Raw genomic sequence first — 25,887 nt, 5'->3', positions numbered from 1 at the left:
TGTTTGACCAGAGTCATCGTTTTGCAATCGGACACGCATATTTGCAGTTAATTTTAATATTTTTACGTGTGCCCATAAATTAGAATTTTTCAGGCAAGCATTCATTTCGTCTGCAGGAGTTAAACTACGTAAAAATTGCGAATATACAACATTCTTGGCTTTCCCATTGTCTGTGCATATACAAAGCCGTATGTACTAATAATGACATCATATGCAAACGCTCTTTTTACAAACAAACAAACATGCATACACACAACTCGTTTTTATATGTATAGATAGATAGATAGATACAATACAAATTAACTGCGTAAAACTTGCGAATATACAACATTCTTCGCTGTCCAATTGTCGCTGCATATAAATAGATTGTCAGGTTTACCGACCCTCGAACATGCAACGTACAATTGTCCATGGGAAAAACAATCAGTATTAAGATCTATACCACATTTTTCTAATGATTGACCTTGAGCTTTGTTAATGGTGATTGCAAATGCTAATCGAATTGGGAATTGCAATCTTTTAAATTGAAAAGGCAGATCCGTTGGAATCATGGGAATGCGAGGAATAAGAACAGCTTCACCCTCAAAAGGCCCTGTCAAGATTGTGGCCTCTATTAGGTTTTCCATTGTTTTTTTTACGGCAAGTCGCGTGCCATTGCAAAGCTTTGGTGGGTTGATATTTCTTAAAAGTATTTTTGGTACGCCTATTTTTAGTTGTAGCACGTGTGGTGGAAACCCTGAAAGATCTATGGAATTTAAAAATTCAGATGGATAATTAACCGCTTCATTTGGTTCCAAAACTGTGTCGACTGACTTGTAAAGGACTGCCTGGTCTCGAATCTTGGTCAAAACAATATTGTTGATTTCGTGGACGTCTATATTTTTGGGTGCGAGAATCGCTCTTTCACTTAGCCATTTATTATTTTTATAATTTTTTAGAATATTCGGAAATACTTTTTCAATCAATTCATTTTTGGACGTCACTAAATTACAGAAATCAGCAGGTAGTTGTATACGTCCTGAAATTGAGTCTATCGTATCATAAATGTCTTTTTGTTCCGACGTTAACTTGGAAATGTTATTTTGTACATACGACAATAGATCACTCGTACTGTAACTTTGTTCACGATCCAATTCTACACATGTCGAAACAGCAGCGATACGGTTAGGTGAAGGCATTCCCAAATCCTGAAGAGGTTTGTTTGCCATACGTACGCACAAATCTTCTATAATAACTAAAGTGTAGTTATAAATTTCTGATGTAAAATCAAAAGTCATATCTGACGTCTCTAACTGTTTTCGATGGAGTATATCTTCGGACATTTTTGACTTATATTTTCCCCATAACTCTGTAGGAGCTGATGGAGAGCAAGTTGTTAAAATGATGCCAAACAATGCACGAATTTGACTTGGGGTTGACGTTTCGCACGCGTCATTGATGCAGTTATCCCAGTGTTGGTCATTCTCCAATAAATTCAGAGCTTGGCATGCACTACGGTAAGTGTCATGTATAGTACCGTTTACAGTTCTCAAATACTCAAAGAATGTCGGACCGGGTACATTCACCAAAAGCAGGCGTAGAAAGAAGCATTCATGTTGATTGGGGTGAACGGTGTAGAGTCTTCCTATCGTGGTATCTTTGAAGATGGTAGGTTGGCCGTCGACTGACTTACCCTGTTTTCGACGTTCAAATACTTTATTTTTAGTATTCCACGTGTAATACGAAGGCACTTCAGTATAGAGCAGTTTTTTTGCAAAAGAATCATTTTTGCAAAGCGAAAAAAAAGCTGTTAATTTTGTATCCGGTGGATTCAGGGCTCTTTGTTGCACGTTGGTTTCCGAGAAATAAACACGTTGACCATTCAGTAAATGCACCGCTAAGTGAACAACAGCTGGACTACGTTCATGTATCGGAAATGAAAGAATTCACCAAACAGCTTCATTACTGCTTATGTATCTTCCAGCCTGATATTGTACGATTTCGTCGAAATCTTTGATTTCGGGCTGCAAGCCAAAAACTGCCATGTCACTGCCTTTGTTGACGTATTTACATATGTATTTGATTGCCTTTACGGAGTTACAGTATTCAACGTTTATGTGTGCATTAAATGTTTTTGATAATAATGGAGAATATGGAACAACCCACTGGTTATCTACTTCGATGGTGGTACCGTTGCCATTGTAGGTTCTTCAGTCATTTTACAATTAGAAATTTCTCTTTCAACGGTCTTCTTACAATTACAAATTTGTCTTTGAACGATATTCTTAAATACCTGTGTCCTGGTTGTCATTTATATTCCCTGTGTCCCGGTCGTCATTTGTGTCCCGGTATCCCAGTCTGTAATTTCTCTTTGAGTGTCCCGGTCGTTATTTATATCCCCTCTGTCCCGGTCGTCATTTGTGTCCCGGTCTGTAATTTCTCTTTCAGTGTTTTTTTCTTTTTAGTATTTTTCAGTTTTTTACATTTTTTCTTTTTTCAGTTTTCTTTTTTTTCTTTATTTTTCAGCTTCACTATGAAATACATATCGGCGAACCTTTGTTTTTTTAACTAAAATCTGGTAGGCATTGATGACCTTATCCAAGTCAAAATCCCAAACCCAATCATCATCGCTATCATTTTCAGTTTTGATATGTTTTGACTCTCGCCGTCCAGGTGGATCTTCATCTAACTGCGCGGTTTTGCGTTCTTTAGCCTCAAGCCTGTTTCCTTGCTGTTCTTTTGATTCCTCGGCAAGCTTTCTTTTCTGACTTTCTCTATCAGCAGCAAGTTTTTTGGCATAGACTCTTTGAGCATCTTCATCGGCTTTTGCCATTTTAAGTTCATCAGTCATTTTAAACTTAAACATTAATAGATTTCTACGTGAACATATATGTCTTAAATATCTTTAATGACGTCACCGTCATAGCAAAAATGACGACAACGAACTTCATGACGTCAGTCGACACAGAAACAAGACGTCACCTGACAGACAGACACACAGACAGACAACTTATTTTTATATATATAGATAGAAAATTAGCTCCTACGTGAACCTAAATTCTAATATATTAAATTGTTTCAATTTAATTTGAAATAATATTCCTCACAAAAACTCTCTTTAGAACTTCAATATAAAAATAAACTAGTCGAAGAAATTGTGCCACCACTCTAATGTTGAATCTCCTGGTCTTCTAACCTAGTCCTTAAATCCCTGAAAAAACTATAAAAAGATAGTTTTCTTAGTTTAATACTTTCTATATTTTCTATTTTTAAAACTACATAAAGACAAACCATACTCAAATTCCAATGATTGCCAAGGAAACTGCCCGAGGTCACAGAGAATATTTTGCTCCTTTAAATTTATGTATTTTCAACACGTTTTTATATTGTTCAAGATTCAATAAAATATTACCTAGGGCTTAACAGTTACAGAACACAATTGTCTTTTACAAAGAATATGGTTCCAAATGTCTTTGAAACGCACCAAATTCCCTTTTTAGACCCCGAACTTACTTTATTTTAGATCACCTGACCTTGAGGCTGATGACGGACATAAAAGGTCATTCTCTTCCCTAATACGTAGCCTCAGTCAATCCGGAAAAGATACAAGAAAGCTGATATTTTCTATTGAAGATCTTATCATAAAAACCATCGCTAGTACGGCATCCCATGTCAATATTGCATGCAACATGTTTGTCCCGTCTTTCACGAACTGTTTCGGTAAGTAATTTTCGTTCTGTTTACATTTCATTCAGAAATTAATGGCTTTCACAGAGTTGCCGTCATAAATAAACATTAGCTACTTTTTTTATGTCACTGGAAAAAAAATGTTTGACTAATGTCTTTAGTCTGTTCTTTGAGACACTCTTTCTTTTAATGTTGTGAGGATAGAATCTTTTGTACATTTCAATAGATTTGATATAATTTGGTAATACAAGTTGACGATACTTTTAAAGTTGACGATACTTTTTGGTAATAAAAGTTGACGATACATTAACTTTTTTACCTGCATTGCCTTTTTTACACATCGTTGCGTCAAAAAAAGAACAAAAATAAACAAAAAAACAAGCATGCATGACCATTTTTAACGAGAGAAATACGACATTTTGCGTTTTTTGTTTCGCTAAGGCAAAGACTTCCGGAAAGCGGGAATCAACTGGACAGGTAAAGCTCTTCTAGTTTTACGTTTCTAAAATATACTATGGCTTTCAACTATTTTCCTAGACTAGAACAACCTGTGTTACATACAGTAAGACTAAAATCGGTTCTTTGTTACCCGGGTTAGTCAGAACACTGTGAATGTGAATTAGGGCTATTAGCTTGCTAATTTCGGTACCTGGGTATACCTCTTTGATTCTGGATTGGGGTATTAGCCTGCTAGTGCCAGTGCTCGGGCCGGACCTGTATGAATCTGAATTCGCGGTATTAGCTTGATAATTGACACCCAGGCATACCTCTTTGATTCTGAAATAGCGTATTCCAGTACTCGAGTCGAACCACTATGAATCTAAATTCAGGCTTTTTGCTTGATAATTTTGGTATGCAGATATACCTTTTTGATTCTGAAGTGGTGTATTAGCTTGCTAGTTCAAGTACTCGGGTCGGAGCACTATGATTCTGAATTCGGGCTATTAGCTTGCTCATTTTGTAAACCATATTGGACTCCATGAATCTGAATTTGGGAAATTAGCTTACTAGTTTTGGTACACAAGAAATTCGGAACTATCTGAAGTCGGTGATACAGATTGATGATTGCAGTTTTCAAGAAGGTCAATCTATATATATATGTATAAAAATAAGTTGTTTGTGTGTGTCTGTTGACTGACGTCATGTCTGTGTGTCGACTGACGTCACTGTAAGGATTGAGCATTATGCCGTCATGAAGTTGTTTGTCGACTGACGTCATGTTTGTCGACTGACGAAATTACAGACCAGGACACCGGGACACAAATGACGACCGGGACACAGGGAATATAAATGACGACCGGGACACTCAAAGAGAAATTACAGACTGGGACACCGGGACACAAATAACAACCGGGACACAGGGAATATAAATGACAATCGGGACACAGGGACGCAACTACAACGGGGACGCCTGGGGGGCACAGGGGGATATATAAATGACGACCAGGACACAGGGAATGTTCGATTAGCAATCACCATCAACAAAGCTCAAGGGCAATCATTAGAATAATGAGGTATAGATCTGAATACGGATTGTTTTTCCCATAGACAACCGGGACACAACTGACAACCGGAACACAGGGAATATAAATGACGACCGGGACACTCAAAGAGATATTACAGACCGGGACACAAGTCACGAACGGGACACAGGGAATATAAATGACGACCGGGACACTCAAAGAGAAATTACAGACTGGGACACCGAAACACAAATGACGACCGGGACACAGGGAATATAAATGACGACCGGGACACAGGGACACAACTACAACGGGGACACCAGGGGGCACAGGGGGATATATCAATGACGACGGGGACACAGGGAATGTTCGATTAGCAATCACCATCAACAAAGTTCAAGGGCAATCATAAAAATAATGAGGTATAGATCTGAATACGGATTGTTTTTCCCATGGACAAATGACGACCGGGACACAGGGAATATAAATGACGACCGGGACACAACTACAACGGGGACGCCAGGGAGCACAGGGGGACATATAAATGACGAAAGGGACACAGGAAATGTTCGATTAGCAATCACCATCAACAAAGCTCAAGGGCAATCATTGTAATAATGAGAAAAATTACAGAAGGGACACCGGGACACAAATGACAACCGGGACACAGGGAATATAAATGACGACCAGGACACTCAAAGAGAAATTACAGACTGGGACACAGGGACACAACTACAACGGGGACGCCGGGGGGCAGAGGGGGGGTATATAAATGACGACGGGGACACAGGGAATGTTTGATTAGCAATCACCATCAGCAAAGCTCAAGGGCAATCATTAGAATAATGAGGCATAGATCTGAATTCGGATTGTTTTTCCCATGGACAATTATATGTCGCATGTTCAAGAGTCGGTAAACCTGACAATCTATTTATATGCACAGACAATCGGAAAGCGAAGAATATTGTATATTCGCAAGTTTTACGTAGTTAAAAACATATATATCTATATATATAAAAATAAGTTGTCTGTGTGTGGATCTGTGGATGGATCAGGTGACGTCATGTTTGTTCGCATATGACGTCTGAATTATTTCACACTAATACAAAAGAAGAAAAAAACTAAAAAAGGTAAAAACTACAAAAAAAACTAAAAAGAAAAAAAAACTAAAAAAGCTAAAAAACTAAAAAAAAAACTAAAAAAAGGTAAAAATCTAATAACTAAAAAAAAAACTACAAAAAAAATAAAAACTAATAAAAAAACTAAAAAAGCTAAAAAACTAAAAAAACTAAAAAAAACTAAAAAAAGGTAAAAAACTAAAAAAAAACTAAAAACTAAAAAAGAAAAAAACTAAAAAAAAGTAAAAAACTAAAAAATAAAAGAGAAAAAGAAAACTAAAAAAATATGAATAAATATATATAAAAATAAGTTGTTTGTGGGTTATGTCTGTCTGTCTGTCTGTCGAGTGACGTCGTGTTTGTCCGCATATGACGTCTGAATTATTTCACACTAATACAAAAGAAGAAAAAAAACTAAAAAAGGTAAAAACTACAAAAAAAACTAAAAAGAAAAAAAAACTAAAAAAGCTAAAAAACTAAAAAAAACTAAAAAAAGGTAAAAAACTAAAAACTAAAAAAAACTGAAAAAACTAAAAAAAGGCAAAAACTAAAAAAAACTAAAAACTAATAAATAAACTAAAAAAGCTAAAAAACTAAAAAAACTAAAAAAACTAAAAAAAGGTAAAAAACTAAAAACTAAAAAAAAACTGAAAAAACTAAAAAAAGGCAAAAACTAAAAAAAAACTAAAAACTAATAAAAAAACTAAAAAAGCTAAAAAACTAAAAAACTAAAAAAACTAAAAAAAGGAAAAAACTGAAAAATAAGAGAAAAAGAAAACTAAAAAAATATTAATAAATATAAAAAATATAAATATAAATATAATATAAATTAGCAATCAACAAAGCACCGAGACACAAATGACGACCGGGACACAGTGAGTATAAATGACGACCAGGACATAAGTAAAAAAAAAACTAAAAAAACTAAAAAAAATGGTAAAAACTACAAAAAAACTAAAAACTAATAAAAAAACTAAAAAATCTAAAAATCTAAATAAACTAAAAAAGAAAAAAAAGAAAAAAGGAAAAAAAATAAAGGAGAAAAACAAAACTAAAAAACGAATGTATATACAGACCGGGACACCGGGATACAAATGACAACTGAAAAAACTAAAAAAAGGCAAAAACTACAAAAAAAACTAAAAACTAATAAAAAAAATAAAAAAGCTAAAAAACTAAAAAAACTAAAAAAAGGCAAAAACTACAAAAAAAACTAAAAACTAATAAAAAAGCTAAAAAACTAAAAAAACTAAAAAAAGGCAAAAACTACAAAAAAAACTAAAAACTAATAAAAAAATAAAAAAGCTAAAAAACTAAAAAAACTAAAAAAACCAAAAAAAGGTAAAAAACTAAAAAAACTAAAAACTTAAAAAAACTAAAAAAAGGAAAAAACTGAAAAATAAGCTAAAATAAAGGTAAAAACCAATAAAAAACTAAAAAAAAACTGAAAAAACTAAAAAAAGGCAAAAACTACAAAAAAAACTAAAAACTAATAATAAAAGTAAAAAAGCTAAAAAACTAAAAAAACTAAAAAAAAACTAAAAAAGGTAAAAAACTAAAAAAATAAAAAATAAAAAAAAAATAAAAAAAAGGAAAAAACTGCAAAATAAGCTAAAATAAAGGTAAAAACCAATAAAAAACTAAAAAGAAAAAAAGGAAAAAACTAAAAAAAATTTTCATCTAAAAAACTAAAAAAAACTAAAAAAGGTAAAAACTAAAAGAACTAAAAAAGAAAAAAATAAATGACGACACTCAAAGAGAAAGCGACCAGGACCAGGAGAAAGCAACACAGGGAGTATAAATGAAAAAAGCTAAAAAACTAAAAATACTAAAAAAAGGCAAAAACTACAAAAAAAAACTAAAAACTAATAAAAAAATAAAAAAGCTAAAAAACTAAAAAAAATAAAAAAACTAAAAAAAGGTAAAAAACTAAAAAAACTAAAAACTAAAAAAAACTAAAAAAAAGGAAAAAACTGAAAAATAAGCTAAAATAAAGGTAAAAACCAATAAAAAACTAAAAAAAAACTGAAAAAACTAAAAAAAGGCAAAAACTACAAAAAAAACTAAAAACTAATAAAAAAAGTAAAAAAGCTAAAAAACTAAAAAACCTAAAAAAACTAAAAAAAGGTAAAAAAATAAAAAAAAATAAAAAAAAACTAAAAAAAAGGAAAAAACTGAAAAATAAGCTAAAATAAAGGTAAAAACCAATAAAAAACTAAAAAGAAAAAAAGGAAAAAACTTAAAAAAAATTTCATCTAAAAAACTAAAAAAAACTAAAAAAGCTAAAAACTAAAAGAACTAAAAAAGAAAAAAATAAATGACGACACTCAAAGAGAAAGCGACCAGGACAAAAGGAATGTTCGATTAGCAATCAACAAAGCACCGGGACACAGGGAGTATAAATGAAAAAAGCTAAAAAACTAAAAATACTAAAAAAAGGCAAAAACTACGAAAAAAAACTAAAAACTAATAAAAAAATAAAAAAGCTAAAAAACTAAAAAAAATAAAAAAACTAAAAAAAGGTAAAAAACTAAAAAAACTAAAAACTAAAAAAACTAAAAAAAGGAAAAAACTGAAAAATAAGCTAAAATAAAGGTAAAAACCAATAAAAAACTAAAAAAAAACTGAAAAAACTAAAAAAAGGCAAAAACTACAAAAAAAACTAAAAACTAATAAAAAAAGTAAAAAAGCTAAAAAACTAAAAAAACTAAAAAAACTAAAAAAAGGTAAAAAAAAAAAAAAAAAAAATAAAATAAAAAAAAGGAAAAAACTGAAAAATAAGCTAAAATAAAGGTAAAAACCAATAAAAAACTAAAAAGAAAAAAAGGAAAAAACTTAAAAAAAATTTCATCTAAAAAACTAAAAAAAACTAAAAAAGGTAAAAACTAAAAGAACTAAAAAAGAAAAAAATAAATGACGACACTCAAAGAGAAAGCGACCAGGACAAAAGGAATGTTCGATTAGCAATCAACAAAGCACCGGGACACAGGGAGTATAAATGACGACCAGGACATAAGTAAAAAAAAAAACTAACAAAACTAAAAAGAAGGTAAAAACTACAAAAAAACTATAAAGAAAAAAAAACTAAAAACTAATAAAAAAACTAAAAAATCTAAAAATCTAAATAAACTAAAAAAGAAAAAAAAGGAAAAAAATAAAGGAGAAAAACAAAACTAAAAAACGAATGTATATACAGACCGGGACACCGGGATACAAATGACGACCGGGACACAGGGAATATAAATGACAACCGGGACACAGGGACACAACTACAACGGGGACACCGGGGGAAACAGGGGGATATAAATGACGACCGGGACACCGGGACAGGGAATGGTCGATTAGCAATCACCATCAACAAAGCTCAAGGGCAATCATTAGAATCATGAGGTATAGATCTGAATACAGATTGTTTTCCCATGGACTATTATATGTTGCATGTTCAAGAGTCGGTAAACCTGACAATCTATTTATATGCAAAGACAATGGGACGGCAAAGAATGTTGTATATTCGCAAGTTTTACGTAGTTAAAACCATATATATATATATATATATATATATATATATATATATATATATATATATATATATATATATATATATATATATATATATGTGATTTCTTTATAATGAAACATTTGTGTGTGATACTAAAAACCTACAGTTGCTCTAATCCAAGAAAACGCAGGAAAAAATTTCTCAAAGGTTCCGTCCATTGCAATAGTGGCAAGAATAGGCAAGAAGGAGGATGACTCACAATTGATTTCCTTGAAGTTTTTTTTGATAAAAAAACTTTCACTGAACCTTATTTTTATAATCACAAAAAAATGTTAAAACTCTTGCACCAGATTTCGACAAAAATCTTTTTTATCTTCATAAACAGAAATAAAAAAAAAACTGCTTTTCTATACATTTTCGGGATTGGTGCCACTGCTTGGCACCAAATTAATAAGGTTTTATCAGAATTGGAGAAATAAACTTTATTGGAATTCCAAGGCTACCGGAATTAGAAAGCTGCTGTTCCGGCTTTAGACGTCTTTTGAACCCATAATTAGCAAACTTCTATCCCAAGGGGCAAGGAGGTTTTAGTGAGAACCCACTATGTAAACTTTTTTGTGTGCAAAATGAGTGAATTTTCAAGGGGTTTAGGATTTCAGGATGCAAAAATAAGTTTTAAGACAAAAAGTTAAGAAGACTAAGTTACTTTGACAAGGAATGATTTAGGGCGAAGAGCTTATCAAACAGTTCGTGGTAACGAACTGTAGTAAGGAGCGACCCGGCTCAATAGTAACCAAAACTCTAAAAAATTGGATTTTGATATCAATAGCTACATCAAAAGAATCGCATTTTAATGCTGATTTTAAATATATAAGTTTCATCAAGTTTAGTCTTACCAATCAAAAGTTACGAGCCTGAGAAAATTTGCCCTATTTAGGAAAATAGGGGGAACCACCCCCTAAAAGTCGTAGGATCTTTGCGAAAATGACACCATCAGATTCAGCGTATCAGAAAACCCTACTATAGAAGTTTCAAGCTCCTATCTACAAAAATGTGGAATTTTGTATTTTTTGCCAGAAGACAAATCACGGGTGCGTGTTTATTTGTTTTTTTTTGTTTTTTTTTTTTGTTTTTTTTCCCCAGGGGTCATCGTATCGACCAAATGGTCCTAGAATGTCGCAAGAGGGCTCATTCTAACGGAAATGAAAAGTTCTAGTGCCCTTTTTAAGTGACTAAAGAAATTGGAGGGCATCTAGGCCCCCTCCCTCCCACGCTCATTTTTTCCCAAGGTCAACGGATCAAAATTTTGAGATAGCATTTTGTTCAGCATAGTCAAAAACCATAATAACTATGTCTTTGGGGATGACTTACTCCCCCACAATCCCTGGGGGAGGGGCTGCATGTTACAAACTTTGACCAGTGTTTACATATAGTAATGGTTATTGGGAAGTGTACAGACGTTTTCAGGGGGATTTTATTTTGTTTGGGGGTGGGGCTGAGGAGAGGGGGCTATGTTGGAGGATCTTTCCTTGGAGGAATTTGTCATGGGGGAAGAAAAATTCAATGAAAAGGGCGCAGGATAAGAAAACAATGAAAATTAAACATGAAAACGTTTTTTCAAATGAAAGGAAGAAGTAGCATTGAAACTTAAAACGAACAGAGATTATTACGCATATGAGGGGTTCTAAAAATACTTTAGCATAAAGAGCGAGGTATTTAGGAGGAGATTTATACCTCGCTCTTTATGCTAAAGTATTTTTAGTAATTTCAAATATTTATTCTACTGCCTTTCTGATTCAGGGGTCATTCTTAAAGAATTGGGACAAAACTTACGATTTAGTGTAAAGAACGAGGTATTAACGAGGGTACAAACCCCCTCATATACATAATAATAATTAAAGAATATAAAAGTTTGTTACGTAAGTTAATTCTAAAGTTACGTATATTTTTTACTAATAAAAAAATCGTTAAAATTAAAATTAATAGTTGCCTTTCTATGTAACCGAAAAATTGCATGGCAACTAGGCCTCCTTCCCCATCCCATATTTCTCAAAATCGTATGATCAAAACTAAGAGAAAGCCATTTAGCCAAAAAAGGAATTAATATGTAAATTTCATTTGAATAGTTTACGTGTGGAGAGTCAAAATCAAACATGCATTAATTCAAAAACGTTCAGAAATTACATAAAAAAAAACTAGTTTTTCTTAACTGAAAGTAAGGAGCGACATTAAAACTTAAAACGAACAGAAATTACTCCGTATATGAAATGGATTGTTCCCTCCGCAATCCCTCGCTCTTTACGCTAAAGTTTGACTCTTTGCCACAATTCTGCTTTTTAAAACAATTGAAAGCTTTAGCGTAAAGAGCGAGAGATTGCGGAGGGAATAATCCATTTCATATACGGAGTAATTTCTGTTCGTTTTAAGTTTTAATGTCGCTCCTTACTTTCAGTTAAGAAAAACTAGTTTTTTTTTATGTAATCTTAGGTAAAGAGGAAATCTATCAATTGGATGTTTTTACTCTCCTGGATAGCATTATCCGTAATGACAATTAACAACAAAAATAACTTAATATATAGTAGCCAATGACAGTAATCAAGCATAGTTCAGGATCGGGGCGCTTCGAAATGCTGATAAAGGTTTTTTAAATGTTTTCCGGGGGAAATGCATAAGGATAGTCTCACAGGAACTGATTTACCTGTCTGGATGTAAACAAAAAAGAAAAAAAGATGAATAGACACTGTTTTATGGGATGAAGCATGAGAGATATACAGAGACTACGCTTTAGGCCTTCCCCAGAGACCAAACTAGAAGAATGGTGTCCCCAAAAGGGGTGAAAAGGGTCATAAGGAAAGATTTAAAGGAATTTGCAACTTCATGGGAGGGGGTAAAAGGCTAATGTTTCATTAGATTGAGTTGGATGTACAGCTTTGCTGGCCTCATGTGGCGTGGTAATAAATAGAGTTTAAGATAACAGCTCTCAGATTGTCAGACGAGTTGAATTTCACAATGTCATCTTTTCTATAACCGTTGTCTTATTTTCATAGATTTTGAAGGTTAAGTTTAAAATTAATTAACCTTTTATTGTTATTATGATTTATTTGAAAACCTGAATCTACAAAACCAAGTGGCAGTTAGAGAAAAACGAACAAAAAAAAAGTCCAATTTATTAATAATAAAAGTATCAAACTAGTGAACAAAAAGCAAATAAAGCTACTTAGTAATTACTGGAGTATTTAGAGTCGGGATTCTCAGCATGGGGCGCAGGCTCCATTACCCTTTGGCTGACTACACTTTAAAGCCTTAGTTTTGAAGGAAACGTTCTCCCTGCGAATGACGCCATATTCAAGTGCATTTAAAGAGCAAAAGAGACGCTTGATAGCATAGCAATAACGTTCTGTATTCTATACGGGCGTTGTATTCAGACAACATTTTCCGTTAGAATAAAGTATGCGTAGAGAACGACCAAACAAAAAGTAAATGACCTTCAAAGCTTCTTTCTGATAAGTACATGTAAAGTTTTGAATAAAAAAGATGTGGACATCACGAGGAGGAAGGCCTTGGAGTCGCACAGTCTAAAATTGGTTTGGAATTATTGATTCAGAGTCAAACTCTTTGATACAGAACAGTAGTTCAGACTCACATTCTATAATCAATTAAAAAAGTAAATTAGAATTATAATAGTCCTTTTTATTTTTCAACGACTAAAATCCGTGATGTTTATTTCCTTTATTTACAGTATATATCATTCAGATTTTACTGTAAAAGCGGTTTATTTCATCTCTGTTCCTTAGTATTCAAATATGAACTATAAAGCGATAAAACTTGCATGGGAACAATCACTCATTGACATTTCTCTGGTAATGCCTGTGATATTGGATTATTCTTCCACTTTTGTTTCTAACATAATGAACATGTTTTAGCATGCAATAGGGAGGGAGCAAGGAAACCGAAAAAGACAAAAACGTTGGGATATGAATGATTTACCTGGAGACTAGAGGATTTACCGTTATCAAGTCACGAAAACAATTTTTTTATTGAAACCTAAGTGGTGATATTTAAACTTAGAAAGAGCAGACATTAGCGGATATAGGTAACAACTTTCATCACGAATATAAGTTATTTAAAACAAATACAAATTAGATACCACCCCCACAAACCCCCTCCCCCTAAAGCTACTGTAGGGACATAGCCAAAAAAAGCTGCCAAGAATTGCCAACACCAGCAAAAACAGAGAAATACCACTTATTTGCCTTCAAGCCTACCTTCATTCTGATGAATGTTTTTTGAGTTTTTGAATTTTATTGAATTTATTAAAAAAGATAAAATAAGAAATATGTCACTAGCAAAATGAATTTTTAAATTACACATAAAAATAAAAAATACTTCAACATATTCTCCCCCGTAAGGCTTTGTAGTCACGAAAAAACAGGGGAGAAACAATACTAAAAAAAAACAAACAAATACATTCATCAAACTATTTTTAAGTAATAAATTCACATCGCAAAACCAAATACTACCCCCTTCCCAAAAAAAGAACCAAGCTAGGTAAGGGATTATCCAAGCTAGGAAAGGGATACATGATTTTGCCCACACAAATAAAGAACAGAATCAATCTGGAGACATCGACTCATCGGAGAACCGGAGAAAAAACTAATCATTTGCAAGAAAATACCCAACATTCTTTTTGAATATATTAAACGAGTGGAAGCCCCGCGTAGACTCTGGGAGAGTGTTCCAAATCATATCACCCTATAAGAGGGTGAAAGCCAAACCGTATTGACAGAGTATAAGGCATTTATAAATTATTGGAAGTGTGGAAAAAATGAGTCAATTGCTCGGAAAAAAAATATATTATTACATAGGGCAGCAGGAGGCTGGCTGTGTAACCTCAAAAAAATTAAAAGAAGCACAAGGTGGAGAGTAGAGAGATCTCAAGTCAAGCAAGTGTTTATTAAGTAAGGAACATTTGGTATCTTGTATAAGAGTCCTTGCTTTATCATATAATTTTGAAAATTTTGAACAGAATGAAACATAAGGCTGAACTAGGCTGCAGAATAGGAGTCTAAGAATTGACCCTGGAAAAACATGTTTCAATTTTTTTAAGAATCCCAAGGCTTCTGGAGACTTTCGTTTTATTGAGGTCAACATGAGGCTTGAAGGAGAGATTTTCATCAAGCAAGATACCTAAGAGTCGAACAAAATATCCTTAGGCCTATTAAAGGAATCACTCGGTATATGTATTTCTTTTAAACCAGAACTAGTCCTTGAAAATCATGGAAAAATAAAAAACGTGACTTTCCAACATTTAAGGCAAGATGATTAACACCAAACCACTGAGTAGTTCTTGATAAAAGGCAATCAGAACAGAAATCGGAGTTTGAACAGAGATCGGACTCAGTTCTACCGGCTGTACCAATAGTACTGTCATCCGCAAAAGCTATAAGCGTATCAGAGACGGACGAACTCTTATACCTTGAATTAATAAACCTATGATACATGGATTTTGATGGAACAAAGGTTTGCAACATATTTTGTCCCAAGAAAAACATCCTCTAATAACTAAAATGGACGAAGTGACTGAAAGCCCATTCTGTTTCTAGCTGTATTTTTTGTGTATGTATTTTTTGTCTCGAAAATGACTCTATATTTTTTTGGAAAGATTGGCATCCTGGTTTATTCTGGGCCAAAAACCGATCTATATAGGTTTACTGCGATCTACCCCAAAATGTAGATGGTAAGTTTCACTTAGAGAGCTTGCTTCTGTTATACCTGACCTTCTTGATCATACAGTGTCAAACGCTTCCGTGGAGCGCGTGTTCAGTGTCATGAATTGTGTCAAAATAAAATCTAGAAACAGAATGGGATTTCAGTTGCTCCCGTCCATTTTATTTATTAGAGGACATTTTTCTGGGGACGGAATAAGTTGTCAATTCTTATTTCTATCAAAGTCAACGTTGCAGATGTTTGATAATCCAAAGTATGAGTTTGAGGAAAGCAACGAATCAGGTGAAATCGAAGAAGTGGGTGTCTTTGAGGTATTGGATGAGATCTTTGACATTTCCTAAGCCCTTTCGACAATCTAAGTTTGAACCTTGAGTAACAATGAAACTGTCTGTAATTGTGGTTTCAGTCTGATTTTCTTTTACTCTAGGTTTTGAACATATTGAATAAAGATTGAATACCTAATAATGCATAATAACAAGATATGTAAATACCATGGATTAAATGGACTGATAGAACGAAGTTGGAACTTAAAACCAACAAAATTATTTCCCCACTCCCTACTTGTGCCGTCATAAAATTGAAGTGTTTCAATGAAAGCAAGAAAATGGAATAAAGGTTATCATCTCACTGCTAGAAAAACAAAAGCTAAGAGCTCATATGGTATTTGGGACGAGACTGGACGAGCCAAGAGCCATGAGCTCATATGGTATGAGCTCTAGCAAAATTCTAAGAATCAATAGATTGATTTAAAAGGAAAATCAAAGGCTTAATGCCAATCGGGATTTAAAATAAGAGGTCTGAGTCACGAGGTCCTTCTAAACATCAAAATTCATTAAGATCCGATCATCCACTCGTAAGTTATAAACACCTAATTTTTTCTACTTTTTCCTCTCCCTTCAGTCCCCCAGATGGCCTAATCGGGGAAAACGACTTTATCAAGTAAATTTGTGCAGCTCGCGGACACGCCTACCGATTTCCATCGTCCTAGCACGTCCAGAAGCATCAAACTCATCAAAGCACTGAACCCCACCCCTTAAGTCCCCCAAAGAAAGTGGATCCAGTACGGTTACGTCAATCATGTATCCATGACATTTGCTTATTCTACCCACCAAGTTTCATCCCGATTTCTCTACTCTAAGCGTTTTCCAAGATATCCAGTTTTCCCCTCCAACTCCCCCCAATTTCAATAGATCTGGTCGAGCTTTGAAATAACAGCTCTGAGACATAAGTTCCTTCTAAATATCAAATTTCATTAAGATCCAGTCACCCGTTCTTATGTTAAAATTCCTCAATTTGATTAATTTTTCCAAATCAACGCCCCCAGATCCTCCAAAGTGAACAGATCCGTTCCAATTATGTCAGTCACGTATCTATAACTTGTGCTTATTCTTCCAATCAAGTTTTATTCCGATCTCTCCACTCTAAGCGTTTTCCAAGATTTCTGTTTCCCCCCTCCAGCCCCTCATGTCCCCGGATCCGATTCGAATTGAAATTAGAGCATCTGAGACATAAGATCCTTCTATATATCCAGTTTCCTTAAGATCCGATCACCCATTCGTAAGATAAAGATACCACAATTTTCATGTTTTCTAAGAATTCCGGTTTCCCCCTCCAACTCCCCACAATGTCACCAGATCTTGTCGGAATTTAAAATGAGAGCTCTAAAGCACACGATCCTTCTAAATATCAAATTTCTTTAAGATGTGATCACCCGTTCGTAAGTTACAAATAACTCATTTTTTCTAATTTTTCCGAATTGCGCCCCCCCCCCCTAACTCCACCAAAGAGGGTGGATCCAGTCTGGTTATGTCAGTCACGTATCTAGGACTTCTGCCTATTTTTCTTTACCAAGTTTCATCCCAATTCCTGCACTCTAAGCGTTTTCCAAGATTTTAGGTCCCCTCCAACTCCCCCATATGTCACCGGATCCAGAGCGGATCAGTTTCGATTATGTCAGTCACATATTTTGGGCTTACTTTTATTCTTCCCACCAAGTTTCATCCTGATCTCTCCGCTTTAAGTGTTTTCCAAGATTTCCGGTCCTCCTCAACCCTCCCCCCTTAATGACTCTGGATCCGGTCGGGATTTAAAGAAAGAGATCTGAGTTATGAGGTCCTTCTAAATATGAAAATTCATTAAGATCCAATCACTCCTTCGTAAGTTAAAAATACATCATTTTTTCTAATTTTTCAGAATTAAACCTCCCCCATCTCCCCCAAACAGAGACGATCCGTTCCGGTTATGTCAATCACGTATCTAAGACTTTTGCTTATTTTTCCCGCCAAGTTTTATCCCGATCCCTCCACTCTAAGCGCTTTCCAAGATTTTAGGCTCCCCCCTCCAACTCCTCCCAATACCTCCGGACCTGGTCGGGATTTAAAATAAGAGCTCTGAGACACGACGTCCTTCTAAATATCGAACTTCATTAAGATCCCATCACCCCTTCGTAAGTTAAAAATACTTCATTTTTTCCAAATTAACCGGTCCCCCCCCCACTCCTTCCCAGATGGTCAAATCGAGAAAAAGAGTCCAGTCCCTGATAGGCCTGCCAAATTTCATCGTCCTAGCTTACCTGGAAGTGCCTAAAGTAGCAAAACTGGGACCGACAGACAGACTGACAGAATTTGCGATCGCTATATGTCACTTGGTACCAAGTGCCATAAAAACAGCCACTTAGAAGGCAGTACCTAGTATCAATCATCGCCCCTGAGCCTCTGGACGATATTTATCCGGTAAATTTGAAAGTGATATGCTAAAAGCTTAGAACAAAACAATGCAAAGGTGAATTTTCTGTTTATTATTAGGTATTCTTCTAAGCTTGCAGAACACTGTTTTACATTAAGATCATGGCAGTAAACCGAGTGTGTAAAAGACAATTGGCCTTTATTCGTCTTTTGCTTTCAGTGAAGCACTTGTCAATTTACGACGGTAGGCTTGCAAAGGTTGTTATTTTGTTTTTTCACTGAGTTTTTTTGCTTTTTACTTTACTTATTTGTAGGTTGTCAGATATACTGATTGTGTTTCTTCCTGGTTTTACCCATAACAGCGATTTAATAGGGCATAATAAGGTTATAAATAGCCTTTGCTATTTTTTGATTACTTTGGGCTATTTTTCGGCAAGTGATTAGTCTTTTCCCACATTACAGAGATAAATTTAAAATTCTATGGTTTAAGTGGTGATTTACTTTTATTGTTACAGAATTGTATGGATTTGATATACTTATTGACGCGAACTTGAAACCTTGGCTGCTGGAGGTTAACTTCTCACCGTCACTTGGCTGCGACACATCTATAGACAAGCAGATAAAATCTGCCATGCTTTGTGATTTACTAAATATAGTAGGGATAGAAAGCAAAGTGACAGAATGGTGTAGAGAAGAAAATGTATGTAGAACGGATAAGAGGCAGGTGAGGCGTTTTCGTGCTTCAGATATTCCTTTTTCTGATTTTATTTCTGACCCCCCTGGCTGTATCCAGGGGGAGAAATAGGTCGTTTCGACCCCCCTCCCTCGAAATATTTTTTGACTCGTAAAAAACGTAACAAAATTGAACAATTTTTGAGCAATGCATTTTTTGAGATTTTATTGTGTAAACCCTTCGCAAAAAAAACCTTGTGTAAAACACTCCCAGAAAAAAATCTTGGATATTGGCCCTGATCAAACCTAAGATTTCAATATTGTTAGAATAATGAAAATTACTTTTTCTTTAGAAGAAAAATATCGAACGGAAAAACAAAACTATAATCGGGGCGCAAGTTTACCAGCATCTTTACAGAAGTATCAAAAGCTCTGAATATGCATTTTAAGACATTGCGATTTCCAAGGTGTCTATGTAAAAAGTAAAGGATCACTCTGAAGTGCGCAATAGAGCGCTAACAAACTGCGTAAAGCGCAAAATAGGAGCACCTATCCCAAGTAATACCGAAATAGGCAAACACATAGCTTAGAGTAATAGAAGTCCAAAGATGCAAGAAGGAGCTTGAGTCTGCACGTCAAAGCGCAAATTTGAGTGCTGAAAAGCGCGTAAAAAGAAAAAAAACTAATGAAAAGTTTGAAGAAACTCCGGAAAAGTGGTAATGTCGTACAAAGTATGGGGAACCTAATAGAAGAAAGTCGAGCGATCGCTTTACAGCACCTTTGCAATCGCTGAAAAGTGTGCTAAATGCGCAAGACCCATCTGCCTGTTGATCAGATCTGCTAGAAACATGGTTTGAATTACTGAGAGTCGAGGGGTGTTGAAAAAAAAGTTGATCTGTAAGTCAGGATTTGGTCCTGGCTTGTCTTAATGCCAGTTTTAAGCGTGAGAATAGAAAAATTTGCAACACATTAGTTTCTTAAAACAAGCGATAATTCGAAATGACATCGAACATGCAATGCGAAGCGCGATTTAGAGTGTCCAGCAGAGCCCACGACGCTTAATGACACGAAGAGAATGAAGGATCTCGAACACACATAGAGATCTACATGGCACTTTTTCGCAGATGCGCAATCGAAACAGCTATTTTGGTTTGCTTCTTTAGCTTGTTTGTCTGCATTGTCATTTTTATTGGAAAATGGAATAAAAAATAAGGTAATAATTATCATATAATATGGTGCTTCAGGTCACATGTTGAAGAACCGAGATTCTAAGATAGTTTTAGCCCCTAAAAGAGACATCGAAATGTACGTAAAAATTCATATACTTAGCATGATCCATGGTAAAAACATACCTCTGTCCACTCAAGTGAGCTGCTCTTGCAGTTGCAGCACCAAGAGTATTGCTTTTTACAACTGCATCGTGTAGGCTCTCGACAGGCGACAGATGCTTGGGGCAGGATTAACCATCGGGAAGCCCTTCTAGTCTTTTCAATCCGTAATCGCCAGGGTTCTTTTCGTAAATGATGGTAAGATGAAAATTGGACCATACCTGGACTTGAATTTAAACGCGCCAACTGTGCTGGTTCGGCGCATCCTGGGTGGCGGAAGTTTGTCATTGAATGATCCCTTTTTGTGAACAGATAATTCCTCAACTTGTTTACTCAGTCTTTCCAACTGGAACTGTCATATACAAGCACAATGAACTTATCAATCTGTGCAAAGTCGTTTTCAGTGAGCTCTTGAAAAAGAGAAGGCAGATGGTTGGAGACCTATGGCACTGTGCGCTTCCCGTGCTCTCCAAAACCCTAATTTGCCATGCCACAGAAATGTGGACATTTTGTCACAGCCAATTAGAGCATGGAAATAAAGCAGTGACTGCGCCTTTTCTTCGCCAAATGTAGTTGCTATGTCGTGAACAGGAATGTAGCGGAATTTCTTCCCTTGGTCATAGGCTACGCACCGTTGATCAATACCAATAAAAAAGTACTTTACGATGAGCATAACAACTATATCTGAATCAACCTTTCTGTCAATGATGAATTTCATGCTGCAGCACACTTTATGAAGGAAGCGTAGGACTATCCGTCCTCGTGGTTGCTAAAATGAATTTCAGCAAAGTTAGTTGAAATGGTATTTTTCGCACTATCACCAGAATTTAAGGCAACCAAAGGATTGGTAACAGTATCGCATATGCTATGCCTTTTTTTTCCATGTACTCGAACAGGCTCTCCTTGTTGTCTGATCACTGAAGGAAGCTAGTCCAGTTTTTTAGGATTGGCGTTCTTTCTTCAACCCTTGTCTAATATACAGCCTACAAGCGTCAAAGCCGGCATTAAATTGCTGTTTTTCATTTTTGAACTACTTACGAAGAATATTGGCAGAGTCTTCTGTAATATATTTGCCAAACGTTTTGCTTTTGGGCTTTCTAAGGTGGACTAGGACAGCACCATCAAAAACCTTGGAATAGGCGTAAGATTTCTGGGTCAGAACTTCAGAAGAATAGGCGGTGGGCAGAGTTATAATATCAGACTTCGTGCCAGATCTTAGATTACCCTGATCAGAGATTAAAGGAGGGAAAGGCTGGTTTTCGTGATTGAAAAACTTATCCAAAAACTTTTTCCTTATCATTTCCGGTACTGTGATCATGATTCTCCTCATTTTATGTGAATCGTGGGTTTGTCCACTTATCCCTCCAAAACCCTTTACATTTTGATGTTGAATTCATTCGCTTGGTCTGGTGATAGAGAAAAAATGGTTTACCTTAAGCAGAAACTACAAACTTTCCTGCTTCGAACTCCCTGCACAAAGATTGGCAGACCGACTGTAGTGTCTGCACATCTCTGATGTGTACAAAAGACTATCGGGCATAGTTTTAATGATCAAGGGCAAAGAAGAGTGGGACTATCTCAGCAATAGTGCATTTTAAGCTATGGTGCAGGTAAACTTCCACTCTTTAGCACTAAGAGTGCTTAATCGGATACTATAGAGCAATTGCTCGACTTCTTACCGATCACCATTTGGGATTCCCATATTTCAGAGTATCTTTCAACTTTTTTCTGTGTTCCTCAAATCATTCCATAAGTTTTACACTTTTTGTGCGCTTTTGAGCACGCAAATACGCGCTTAGACATACAAACTCGATTTGCTTCTTGCATTAGTTGAACTTTTAATGCTCTAAACAAAGTTTATGCTAATTTTTGCGCTTCATGGAAAAGGTGCTTCCGTTTTTCACCTTACACACTTTTCTTATCAGTCTATTGCACGTTCAGAGTAATCCTTCGCTTTTTTTAGCCACCATTGCAATCTCCATATCTTAAAGCATATTGTCAGAAGTTCTGATGCGTCTCCAGATAGACTGGTAAACTTTCACTTTTCTTTAGCACTTCTGGTGCTCGTAAATGTGGTGCAACGCATAAATGATAATCACCGGTTTGATGAGACATAACCAAAGCAAGTAGTTTGATGTAGATTGAGGAACTAGTAGATTGATGAATCAAATCATCAGATTTCAGAAGGCAAAATTGGGATAAATTGTTTCGTGCTCCTTTGCCCAACTGATGAAGTCCTTCATTTTATTCCTTGTCCTTCACTCGACTATGGTGCAGAATGCTTGCCACTTCGAATTCTCCCGAGACAGGTAAACTTCCACTTCTTAGCACTAAGAGTGCTTAATCGGATACTATAGAGCAATTGCTCGACTTCTTACCGATCACCATTTGGGATTCCCATATTTCAGAGTATCTTTCAACTTTTTTCTGTGTTCCTCAAATCATTCCATAAGTTTTACACTTTTTGTGCGCTTTTGAGCACGCAAATACGCGCTTAGACATACAAACTCGATTTGCTTCTTGCGTTAGTTGAACTTTTACTGCTCTAAACAAAGTTTATGCTAATTTTTGCGCTTCATGGAAAAGGTGCTTCCGTTTTTCACCTTACACACTTTTCTTATCAGTCTATTGCACGTTCAGAGTAATCCTTCGCTTTTTTTAGCCACCATTGCAATCTCCATATCTTAAAGCATATTGTCAGAAGTTCTGATGCGTCTCCAGATAGACTGGTAAACTTTCTCTTTTCTTTAGCGCTTCTGGTGCTCGTAAATGTGCTTTCGAGCGTCCGCTCGGCGTGTTTTTCTTCACAGTTGGATTTCTCCTCCTTTAATCTATATATCCACCGATTTTGGTACTTTTTGCCAGAACTGCACGAATCTAGTGATATTTTCCATTTATATGAAAAAGTAGTTAATATGGTAGAAAACTTTTTCTATCACAATAATTATCATATAGTATGTCGCATAGTAATTAGTAGGCTTAAGGGTAACCTTGGCGAGATCGTACCCATTTCGGAGGCAACGCTAAAGCGGTGTCTATGCTAAAGGACGCTCGGCTCTAATGCTTTATAATTCATTTTTCCCAGAGGCACTTCATATGAATAAGGTGGTCTTATAAACTTCGGAGGGGGCTCATTTGATTGGAAATTGAAATTTCTAATTCCTTTCTTAAGAATTAAAAGTAATTAGAGGGCATCTACCTCCCTCCTCCTTTTTTCCCTTAATATACCCGATCAAAATTTTGAGATTCGAAATTTCATTCGAAATAGTCCAGCGATCAAATAGCCAAACTTCTGGGACAACATAACCCCCTAGAGCCCAGGGTAAGGATTGTAACATATGTCCGGGGCATATAAGATTTTTGCGGAAGCGGTGGTCGTATAAGCGTAGGAAGGGACTCAAATGATTTGAAGTTGAAAGTTTTGGTTCGCTTTTTAAGAGTTTCCTTTCAAAAGTTATTTGATGGTAACTTGTTCACCCTCCCCCCCTCACCACCCTGTTGTCCGCAGATGCATTCGATCGAATTTTTAAGATAGCTGTTTTGTTAAAATAAGTAAAAAAAAACGCATAACAAAAATTCCAGGGTCGACAAAACCCCTAAAGGTTCGATGGCAAGTGCTGCAAGTTATGTCCTAAGAGCATTTAAGGTTTTTATATGAGGGTTTTTAAAATAGCCAACCCCTCATTGCCACTAAAAGGAAACGTACTAACGATATTTTAATCTGTAACTTAGGGATCCTGACCGCTATCCCTCAATGGCTCGATTCCACCCTCCTCGGAAAAACTTATCGATAATAAATCATGGTAGGTCATTCCTGAAAGCTCATTAGCTCAAAATTTAATTTTGCTGTAAATTTTACATTTATTTTCAGTGTTGTAACAAACATAAAAGAAAATACTCGTAAAATAATTCGGTTTCAGTAAAGTACAAATGAAGCAGTAGGCCTTAGACTTTCACAGTGATAGAAGGAAGTAATGCCCAAACTCGTGTTTGTTGTGATTTCTGTTCGTTTCAAGCTTGATTTGCATACTCAATTTAATTTTCACCTGGTACTTATTGTATGTTTGTTTTCTGTGATTGTTTATCTAATCTCTGTCTGTTCTGAGCTTTATTTTTACAGCCTTAGCAAAATGTTTTGTTCATTTTAAGCTTTATTTGCTTATTCAATTTAAGCTTTCCCGTTTTAAGATTTATTTATTCGTTAATATATGGTTTATATATGGTTATTTCCTAGTTTTGTTTTTATTAAATTGTGTTCGTTTTGGGTTTCATTTATTCTTTAAAAGTAATTTCTGGTCGTTTTGAGTTTCATTTATTATAAGTTTCTATACCTAATGATATTAAATTTGATATGGCTTTTACTTTTCTTCAAAAGCTTCCTTTTCATAAGTTTTGTTCATTGATTATTTACACAGTTACGCTACCTTTGTGAGTACCCTTGGTGAGCTTTACATATTAAAATACAAATTATCGTTCATTGTCAGTTTAATATATATATATATATATATATATATATATATATATATATATATATATATATATATATATGCTGATATTCATTACTTAAAATCTTCTTAATCTTTGATTTATTAAATCTACAAAAGTGAAAACATCTAATTTATTCAGAAAATTTTTTATTCTGGCCTTGAGAAAGCATAGGGGTTGTAAGCCCTACTCATATTAATTTCTAGTCATTTTGAGTTTGACTCTGTTATTTATTGTAATTTCTCTTCGTTTTAGGTTTAATTTATTTATTGATGCAAGTTTCTGGTAGTTTTATGCTTGGTAGATTATTTAATTCTATTTTCGCTCATTTTAAATTTAGTGGATCTTTGAAAAAATTGTTTGGCGGAAAAAGTATTTTAATTAATCAGGTAATTTTTTGATGCATTAATGCTATTAAAAATCTTTTTTTAGAGTTATGGTTACTCTTAAGACGAGTCACTCCTTACTTATTATTTGTTGCCATGAACTTTTTGATTAGCATTTTATCATTTAAAATCAAAATGACAAAGTTCCTCCGGAGCTAGTGCTGGCGAATAGGACATTGAATCAACATTTCAGTTGTTAAGTCTTTTCTAAAAAGACAATTAAGAGGAAGAGACTAGACAAGAAAACTATAGGTCTCCCCGTTCACCTGTGTGAGTTCAGGGGGCTTCTTGGTCATGTGTCAATCCTAAAACAGGGTAGTCCACCTGAGACTCTAAGCGGGCGAGCCTGTTGAGTCTAGTCATTTGTTCACCTGTGAGTCTAGAAAAATTCAGTCCCCCAATTAACATACAAGTCCAGGGGACGTTGTCTGTAGTGAGACAACCCGAAATCTTGATTATCTCCATTGTAATTTCAGTAGGCTTGTCCAGTAGGTAAAGCTCATATAATGAGAACAATCTCATTTGCCCAATTGTCTTTAAATTTTTAATTGCGATTCCAGTAGGCTTTCCCAGTAGGTAAAGCTCATATAATGAGAACAATCAGATTTGCTCAATTGTCTTCAAAGTCCTGTGGAGTTTGTCAGTCATGAATCTTTAAAAACTTTTTATTTGGGTTTCCGATTCATAGACTATTTGAAGTACCCTTATTCCATGACTGTTCACCTTGGTTCTGCCAAGGATGAATGGATGGAACAAGTGAAATCATATCATTTTTATAAAATTCTGAAAAGGGCTTAAGTAAACTTTGTCTCTCACTCAGACTATCTGTTTTGGCTTTTTCTCCAATTAGCCATGCCTC

The 25,887-nt window shown here is 34.9% G+C and overlaps 1 protein-coding gene across 1 annotated transcript in view; it reads left to right on the top strand.

Annotated features, from left to right (window-relative positions):
• The window catches only part of LOC136033260 (tubulin polyglutamylase TTLL5-like), a gene marked incomplete in the record, with an annotated part of 75,515 nt that overhangs the window by 26,145 nt on the left and 23,483 nt on the right, over nt 1–25,887 (top strand). The window contains 2 exon segments of the mRNA XM_065714009.1: nt 3,503–3,699; nt 18,673–18,881. Of these exon segments, the coding sequence (XP_065570081.1) occupies nt 3,503–3,699; nt 18,673–18,881 (406 nt within the window).

This window comes from Artemia franciscana, chromosome 11 (assembly GCF_032884065.1).
Source record: "Artemia franciscana chromosome 11, ASM3288406v1, whole genome shotgun sequence".
NCBI lineage: Eukaryota > Metazoa > Arthropoda > Branchiopoda > Anostraca > Artemiidae > Artemia > Artemia franciscana.
Note: the sequence above shows the minus strand (reverse complement) of the source record. Positions and strands in the feature narration are given on the sequence as shown.